Raw genomic sequence first — 9,757 nt, forward strand, 5'->3', positions numbered from 1 at the left:
TGTGCTTCCTGACCACTGTTGTGGACGTGTTTCTGCTACTCCCTAGCACACCTTTTCCTGCCTTACAGGTGGGCACTACATTGCCTACTGCCGAAACAACTTAAATAACCTGTGGTATGAGTTTGATGACCAGAGTGTCACTGAAGTTTCAGAGTCCACTGTACAGAATGCAGAGGCCTATGTCCTTTTCTACAGGTGAGGGGGAACTGTTGTGGCCATGTGAAGAACCATGTCTTCGTAGGGATTTGTGCTTCTGAGTTCTTGGGGCTTATGGGGGAAAGGTTAGAAATGCTGTGAGTCTGATCCAGAAACTGTTTACAGAATGATGCTTTGTTCAGAAAGTTAAGACTTCATAGACAGGCAGAGGGATAGATCGTGTTTTAAATTGTTTCTGTTAATTTTTAAGTACTTATTTTTTAAAGTTTCTTTTTGTTTATTTTATGTGTATGGGTACTTAACATGTATGTATGTTTGTAGCACACGTGTGCTCGGTGGTGGAGGAGGTCAGAAGAGGGCATCAGGTCTCCTGTAACAGGAGTTATAGATAGTTGTGAGCCACCATGTAGGTTTTGGGAATCTAATGCAGGTCCTCCAAAGAACAGCAAGTATTCTTAATAGCCGAGTTCTCTCTCCAACCCCTCATTTCTTTAACATGTATGTATGTATGTATGTATGTATGTATGTATGTATGCACGTATGTATGTATGTATGTATGCACGTATGTGCCTGCCTTCATGCATTGAAGTTTATTTGTTCATAGAACAACTTCTGGGAGTTGGTTCTCTCCTTCCACCAAGTAGGTTCTGGGATTGAACTTAGGTCTCCAATTTGATGGCAAGCACTCTTCATAATGATCATCTCACTGGCCCAGGATTAGTTTTTACTTAAAAAAAGTAGACAAAGTTGGAATTAATTACCATTTTTGCCTAAAATATCTAATAGTAAAGAAGATATTACTGTAAAAATCTTTGGTACCTTTCAGTATTTTATAAAAAAAAAATGCTAGATACTGAAACAGGAACCAAGAATGCAGCCTAGCGACTTCATCTTACTAATACTGAATGCCTGCCCTGTACCAGAGGTTACATGGATACCCAGGCTACGATTCAGTATTACTTCCAGGGTCAGGCATAATGTATGGAACAGTGGGACAAAGAGTATTTCTCTTGAAATTCCTTAGGGCTGATGAGATCCACAGTCATAGTATGTGTGTTAAACTAATAGTGAAGAGTCATGCTGTTAGTTTAATGTAGTAAAATATGCATTAATTTAATGAATCCTTGTCCTCAACAGGAAGAGCAGTGAAGAGGCACAAAAGGAGAGGCGAAGGATATCAAATTTGTTGAACATAATGGAACCTAGCCTCCTTCAGTTCTATGTCTCTCGACAGTGGTTGAATAAATTTAAGACCTTTGCTGAACCTGGCCCTATTTCCAATAATGACTTTCTCTGTGTTCATGGAGGTAAGGAACAGTTATGTAAAGTGATAGAAGGTTGCTGTTTAATTCAGAATTAGAAAAGAGTCAGGATTTCCTCTCCTGCTTATTGCCCATCCCATCTAGAGCTGACTGTATTTGATTCCTCATGATTTCTGAATTGGCCTTGTGTGAAAGCCTGTTCTAGAGCTTAAGAATCCCAAAGACTGTTTCACTGTAAGGAAAGCATTAATTTCATGCTAGAGTCAGGTACATGGATGGCCAATTATATAGTTGGGTGAGCTTTCTACATACACTTTTCTTGGTGAGAGCCATTCCTGTGTGGTGGGTTTAGCTGACATCTATATCTGTAGTTCTTACCTCTGTTTCTCATGAATAGGTGACTTTTAAAAGTATGGAAGCCATTTTAGGACTTGTGAAATAGATCTTACACCTCTGTGATTGATGGGCTCTCCTGTCTGTCCTGCACTAATAGACTTGTGTGGGCACTTGACCTTTATGGCTGGTGACTTTCTAGTGTTAATTATTATGTAATGAAACCACTGAGCATGGGAATACCCTGTATTGTATATAGAAACCTAAAGTTATATACTTCTGAGTATTCTGAGCTGGTTAGTGACTGATAGAATGGTTGTTCAAACCCTAGTGATACCACATAAATACAAATAAAAATACAGAATGTGTACTTCAAAATGCATGCTAATCTTTAAGAAGCAGTCACCAAAAAGGCTTTTCACTTATGTTTTGGGGGAAAGACTGAAGCACAGTGATCGACAGATAGATATGATCATATGTTTACGCCTGTAACCCAGTGTGAGAGCCTGAGGTACAAAAACTTCGGCGAGTTGGACTGCTGTGCGTCTCCAGAGCGGGGGTGGGGGTGGGGGTGGGGGGTTACCGTTAATCATGTATGACAGAATGCTTCCCTACTTTGAGTAAGCTCTTGGTTTGATTTTTAGAACTGCCTTTGAAAGTCACATAAAGAAATTAAGGAATGAAAAATAAAGTAGAATGTTAAATATTTTTTAGGTATTCCTCCACGAAAAGCAAGTTATATTGAAGACTTAGTTTTGATGCTGCCTCAGAACATTTGGGATAACCTCTATAGCAGGTTTGTTTTTTAAATTCAAAAGTAAAATCATAAAACAAATCACAAAACAAAATTAAAAAAAAATCACAAAATAAAATGAGAAATAATAAAATTTTAAAAATTACAAAACAAATTGAAAGTAGTAACTGAAGTATTAAATTATATCATAAATACCCAGTGTGTTATTTGATACATATGAAACCATTCTAAATTGTAGATAGGATAATTTTCAGTTAGTGTGGCCTAGTCTAAATAAGGGGAACTTTTATGATTATCTGTAGGATATACTCTGGTATATAACTTTATGTATCTTATTTAAATGATGTTACATCATGCCAATACTAAAAGTTTGCAGAGTTGTATACTACTAAAATTGGAAGTTGTTTTTTTTTTAAGAATTATTTATTTATATTATATATATGAGTACACTGTAGCTGTCTTCAGACACACCAGAAGAGGACATCAGATCATACTACAGATGGTTGTGAGCCATCATGTAGTTGCTGGAAGTTAAACTCAGGACCTCTGGAAGTGCAGTCTTAACTCTTAACCATCTTTCTAGCCCAAAATTGGACATTCTTACTCCTAATTTTTAAATAATTTTACAATGTTATTTCACTACTAAGCATTTTAAATGTTGAAAATGCACTAAGTGCTTTATAGTTGAGCGTGGGAAGTCTTCATTTGATTGGGACTGTGATTGTGTAACAGTTTTGTGCTGATTTTCAGCCCCTCTCACTTTGCAGTCTTCTCATGCTGTAGCACAAAGGACAGTTGTAGCTCCCAGGGAACGATGACTACATAAAGCAGGCTAGGGACTCATACTGCTGTGGGCCTGGGAAATGCAAAATTGACTTCTTTTGAATATTACTTTTGACTTTTTCATACTACTTTGAGAATTTTCCTATAGGATTTATTCTTTAAGTAATTTTAAAGATTTGGCTCTTGCTCTCTCTCTTGCTCCCTTGTCTACCCTCCTTATTCCTCCTCCCCCCCCCCCCCCGGCCAGCCTCTACTCCTCTATTCCTCTCTTCTCTCTCTCTCTCTGCTTCTACTACCCTCTTAACTTCCCCATGAACTAAATAAACTCTATTCTATACTTAAAAAAAAAAAAAAAGAAAAGAAAAAAGAAAAAAGAATTATTTGGTGTGTGTGCTTTTGTGCTACAGAGCACAAAATGGTGATGTTGAGGACAACTTGAGGGAGAAAGTTCTTTGATTCCATCGCGTGGATCCTGAGGAGACCAAGACCCAGTGAGCCACCTTGTCAGACTTAGGATTTATTTGTAACTGGATTTAAACATTGATAGGCTAGTAAGATTTTCCTGGAATACTGGCCTTTTCTGAAGTTGTGACTTTGTTTAGGTATGGAGGAGGGCCTGCTGTCAACCACCTCTACATTTGTCACACTTGCCAAATTGAGGCAGAGAAGATTGAAAAACGAAGAAAAACTGAATTGGAAATTTTTATTCGGGTAAAAGTAGCACTTTAAAATGTATATGATATAAGCTAAAGATGTTGAGCTGGTGGTTAGCAGAGTTGGGTGAGAGCTGCAGAGGATGGCAAGGGTTTCCTGCACAGCCATGATCTACTCTGCTCAGTTCACCACAGTTCTAACTCCCTTCTTCCTGTGGGTGCTTTTCCCTTTCCTATGGATTTGCCATGGCAAGAAGTCTTACTCCCCAATTGTATGTTTTCTCCTTACCTAGAGTTGTCAGTAGTCTGTTTAGGCTGCAGCTGGTGTGGCTGTTGGGGGTTGGTTGTTAAAAGAACCTGCACCTTGATTCTTGAAGGGTTTGAGCCCTCAGCAATCTTAACTGTTATGTTTTTTGTTTTTAACGATTTGTGTATATGAGTACACTGGTGCTGACTTCAGACATACCAGAAGAGGGCATCAGATCCCATTACAGATGGTTGTGAGCCACCATGTGGTTGCTGGGAATTGAACTCAGGACCTCTGGAAGAGCAGTCAGTGCTCTTAATGGTTGAGCCATCTCTCCAGCCCAACAAGATGTTTTATCAGACAGGGTTTCTCTGTGTAGTCCTGGCTATCCTGGAACTCACTATGGCTGGCCTTGAACTTGAGATCCACTTGCCTCTGCCTCCCAAGAGCTGAGATTAAAGATGTACACCACCACAGCCTGGCTCAAGATAATTCTGTTAGGTCTTTATAAGGTTAAGTTTTAATCTCTGGCTAAAGGTTATGGAAATAGAGAGTAGTGTCTGTAGTCAATTTATTGTTGGATCCTAGAAGGATTTTTAATGTTGTGTCTTCTGTGAATTGACCTTAATGACAAATGTGACCTTGAATAGAAACTTGACATAGGCTTTCAAGGCAAAATCATACTGAGTTGTTTATACAGAATCCAAATCTAGTCTGTGTTCCTTTCAAGAAACAGTGAGAAGATACACAAGAGAAGCTGTGGGAAGAAAGACGGAGGTGTGGCCCAGCCACAGGTCGCCCCTTGGATATGTTGGAGGATAGTCACATAAAGAGTTGAAAAAAAATGTGTGTGAGAGGAGAGAGAGAGAGAGAGAAAGAGAGTGAGAGAGAGAGAGAGAGAGAGAGAGAGAGAGAGAGAGAGAGAGAGAGAGAGAGAGATATCTCACTGTAGAAGCTAGGGAATCAGGAATGTATCAGGGTGATTTCTGGAAATAGCTAAAAGGTCACTGTGGTCACACTTTTGGATAAAAGGAAGTCAAATCATCAGGTACTTTTGAACCAGTAGTGAGAATCTTTGGGGCTAGTATGTAGCTCAGACAGTGGAGTGCTTACTTAGTGTTCATGAAGCCCTGGGTTCAGTCTCTAGTACTACATGAAACTTGGCATGGTGGTACATGTATGTATTCCTAGCACTTGGGAGATCGGAAGATCAGAAGTTTAAGGTCATCTTTGGCTACATAATAAGTTTGAGGTCAGTCTGAGATATATCAAACTGTCTTTTTGGAAAAAAAAAGTCTTTGGCACTGGGGCTATAGCTCAATGGTAAAAGTACTTACCTAGAAAACAGAAAGCAGTTAGGGGAGAGTATAAGAAATCTGAGGGTGATCACTTTTTTTTTTTTTTTTTTTTTTTTTTTGGTAATCTCACATATGAATACAACTTTAGATCATACACTCCTGTTCCCACTATCTCTTCAATTCCACCTGGACTTCCTTCCCCAAAGGCTACGGAGTTTTGATTAGATTTAGTTAAAAAAAAGGGGGGGCTGTTCAGATGGTTTTGTGGGTAAAGGCATTCAGTGCCAAGAAGGCTCATCTGAATTCAATCCTGATTCATAGTGAGAGGACAGAACTGACTTCTACAGGTTGTCTCCCCCAACCCCCAGCCCCAATTTACAAGTTTTAAAGAGCCGTCTATCTGAATTTAGGTACAGATGTGTGTGTGTGTCATGGGCATTTTGTTACCCAGCAGGAAATACTACTGTAATTAGGCAAATTTCAAATACCCTTTATTCTTTTGGGGCCTAGTTACTTGCATCTCTTTTGCTTAAGTATTTGTTTGATCTTTCATTTTTTAAAAAAGTAGGCTGTGGTAGATTTTAAATAAACAGACTTCGAGGTTTATTAAAATTTTTCTCTTAACAGGTTCCTTTATGATCCTCTTCTGTATGTGCATGTTATATTTTGAGACATAATCTAGGATCATTTACTGATAGACTACTTTATCTTGGAACTAAGTAAGCTAGTGCGTCAGTTTTAGTGCTGCCTCACATTCGTGTGAGAAATGTTTTTGTTGGATACTGATGGAGTGGGATGTAAGTTCCAGATATTAGGTGCCTGACTTTCTCTCTCTGTAGCTCAACAGAGCATTTCAAGAGGAGGACTCTCCAGCCACTTTTTACTGTATCAGCATGCAGTGGTTTAGAGAATGGGAGAGTTTTGTGAAGGGAAAGGATGGAGGTAAGTGGCTAATGGAAATCTTGTTAGCCAATTTGTTTATTAATTTTATGAATATTGAATATTATTCCAGAGAACAATAAAAGACCCATGCTGCCAGGGAACCTACATTCTAGTTTATAGCCTTATTGCTATAAACTGAATCATTATTAATCATGGTAAGAATAAAAGAGTTGAACAAATTTTATCTTTAATTTTAATTGTAGAATATAGAGATGGGATGGCTTAGCAGTAAGAACACCTGTTGCTCTTCTTAGGGAGCTGACTTCAATTCTCAGTATCCACACCAGGCAATAGTATCACCATCTGTAACTCCAGCTCCAGGAGGATCAGATACTTTCTTCATTTTCCACTGGCACACTTAATCCCATACACAGACACATAATAAAAATAAATTTAATCTTAATGTTGTAAAACTTTAGAGGCAGGTGGATCAAAGGCCAGCCCAGTCTATATCATGCTACGAAAAAGAGAAAACAACAAAAAACAGAATAGAAGGTAAAATTATACTTTACCCAATACAATGGAATACAATGTGGACTTTTAAAAATAATTACATATAACAAATTAAAGGCATGATGGCACACACCTTTAATTTTCGTACTGGGGAGGCAGAGGCAGCAGATCTCTTGAGTTCAGGGCCAGCCTCTTCTACATAGCTAGTTTCAAGCCACCTAGGACCAGTCAGGACTAGTTAGTGAGAATCTATTTTAGTACCAACTACTATTGCTATTAATAATAATGATAAAAAATAAGGTATTCTTGATATGATGCTATTTGTAAAAAAAAAATAGTATATTGTTTACATCCCTTGGGTTTGTTTTATTTTTCAAGTCAGCATACAAAGTGATGGAATTATGTGACTTTTCAAATGCATTTGGTATTATACTTTATTCTTATTCTTCTCCTACTGGCCTCAGATATTTCATTTAAACAATGTATTATGCAAAACAAAAGACCACAGATACTAAAACCATATGGGTATTTTTCTATAAGATTAGTAATTTTTCTTCATGCCTGTTGGGAGCTTTTTGAGAATGGATTAAGTTATTGTACTTTTATGTTCAAAGAAAAATGGCTTTTCCCCCAAAAGAAACATTGTAATATTTCCTTTTATAATGATTTTGGATTAAAAAAACAAATTTGGAACTGATTGAGAATTTTATGATTTTTAAAAACTTATTAAAGGGTTGTTCATTAAAGAGCTGTAGCATTAAAAAGAATTTTTTTTTTTTTTTTTTGATCTGCAATTCCCAAATGAGTGGTTTTCTAGGGGACTGGACAGTTGGCTCAGTGGTTGAAAGCACTGGCTGCTCTTCCAAAGGTTCTGGGTTCAATTCCCAGCAACCACATAGTGGCTCACAGCTGTCTGTAACTCCAGCTCCAGAGGATCTGATACCATTACATACACGTACAAGCCATCAGAACATCAATGTACATGAAATACAAATAAGTCATTAGAAAAGGAGTTCCTATTATACTCGGATGCTGAGCAACAGTTCACCTTTCTTGGTTGCTTTGGGTCAAATGAAATCTCCAAAGCTGAGAAGATACTAAGAATCGATGATATTTGGTTAAAAGATTACTAACTTGATTATGTTTATAGTTCTATTTCAGGTATAAAACTATGTAGTTCTTTGATGCATTTCTTTGGAAGTGGTCATCTTATAATTTTTTTATCCTTTGACTTAGATCCTCCAGGTCCAATCGACAACACTAAAATTGCAGTCACTAAATGTGGTAATGTGATGCTGAAGCAAGGTACGTTTAATAAACACACACAGTCAGTTTCTTTGTTTTCTGAGACAAAGTACCATTGCTCTAGGCTGTTCTTGAGTGTAGCTGAGAACTTCTTTAACTTGTGCTCCTGTTTCTGCCTCCCAAGTGCTGGTGTCACAGGTGTGTGCCATCTACTTTAACACTGAGACCTACTTGTTAGTGAGTTCACACTGATAAGACAATGACCAGACACTATGTAATTTATTCACCTAGTTCAGAAATGGTGAGGTGTACAGTAAGACAAAGGGCAGAGACTTCTAATTTATAGGAATGCTTTAGGGTTGTTGGTAGCTTGAGAAATGGATCTCTAGAAATTTAGAAACAGACTACATATTGTTCTTTATAGCACACAAGCTGATAATCTGAAGGTTTCAGAAGTTCTCATCCTTAGAGGATTTACTGTGTTGGATATACTGTGAAAGCTATATAAAGATTTATGTTTGTAAATATCATTCTTTTTGCATACACACAATTTTAGGAGCAGACTCTGGTCAAATTTCTGAAGAAACATGGAACTTCCTGCAGTCTATATATGGTGGGGGGCCTGAAGTTATCCTCCGACCTCCAGTTGTTCATGTTGACCCTGATGTACTACAAGCAGAGGAAAAGATTGAAGTAGAAACTCGCTCTTTGTAGTTCTGAGGGCACAGAGCTTTAAGGAGAAGTCATCCTCACTTGATGTACACACATTCAAAACATTCCTCAAAGCATGTTGATTCTCTTGATTTTCATCTTTTTTCTCATTTATTCCTTTGTACTGGGCATTATAGAAGGGTATGTTAAAATGTTATATAAGTTGGTATATTTAATGTTAAGTAACTTACCAGAATATCTTTCTGTGTACTGTTTTGAAAGAAAAGGGACAGTTGGTAATTAGGTTCTCTTTTGTTCTACGAGCAGATTCAGCATACCCTTTGTAGCACTGTAAATAATTTGGCTTTGAAAACATTTTTATTACTCTAACCAATCATAACTGGCTAAGCTTTTCATCTCACCAAAAAACTGTATACTTTTGACATGGCTTTGCATAGTAAGAAGCCTACTTTAAATCAAGAGTAGTGGTCAGAACATTGTTCATTTCCTTAAGCTCAGGAAACATTAGGATGTTACTTCTTTTGCACTGCAGCATATAAAATTGCATATTAAAATTTACAAAATGTCTTTTTTGAATGTAACAGGATGTATTCAGTTTCAGTGGAATTTGTTAACAAATATCAGTAAATTATTGCCGCTTATAATGAAAATGTTAAGCTTTAGTTATATAGACTTGAATGGTATTCATTAATGTTAGTAACAAAAAAACCTTTAGCTTTAGGCCACTTTTATTTTGAGAGCATGAAATATGGAATGTGTCAAATGAGATTGTTGATAAAGCTGAAACCACTTGCAAAATGATTTTTTAATGAAATGCATAATGTCTTTTTGAATAATAGCATATTCACTGCTGTTTGCTTGATCATGTGATGTCAAAAGCTCAACTATATCCAAGTACAAACATGCAGGTGACAGAGTATGGACCAGCATTCATGCTGACTTTGCAATGTTATTAAAAC

At 37.3% G+C, this 9,757-nt stretch overlaps 1 protein-coding gene across 3 annotated transcripts in view; it reads left to right on the top strand.

The window, feature by feature from the left end:
- Nucleotides 1–9,757, top strand: part of USP33 (ubiquitin specific peptidase 33) — a 41,636-nt gene extending 31,879 nt beyond the window's left edge. For 2 of the 3 annotated variants that reach the window (XM_080916514.1, XM_080916515.1), the window contains exons 18-24: nucleotides 69–195; nucleotides 1,294–1,463; nucleotides 2,466–2,547; nucleotides 3,891–3,999; nucleotides 6,326–6,428; nucleotides 8,118–8,186; nucleotides 8,683–9,757. In XM_080916514.1, the coding sequence (XP_080772640.1) occupies nucleotides 69–195; nucleotides 1,294–1,463; nucleotides 2,466–2,547; nucleotides 3,891–3,999; nucleotides 6,326–6,428; nucleotides 8,118–8,186; nucleotides 8,683–8,840 (818 nt within the window). In that variant the 3' untranslated portion in view covers nucleotides 8,841–9,757. The remainder of the gene's footprint in view (nucleotides 1–68; nucleotides 196–1,293; nucleotides 1,464–2,465; nucleotides 2,548–3,890; nucleotides 4,000–6,325; nucleotides 6,429–8,117; nucleotides 8,187–8,682) is intronic. The other variant, XM_080916516.1, reaches the window with a different exon arrangement.

The sequence above is a fragment of the Micromys minutus genome (assembly GCF_963924665.1).
Source record: "Micromys minutus genome assembly, chromosome: 4".
Classification (NCBI taxonomy): domain Eukaryota; kingdom Metazoa; phylum Chordata; class Mammalia; order Rodentia; family Muridae; genus Micromys; species Micromys minutus.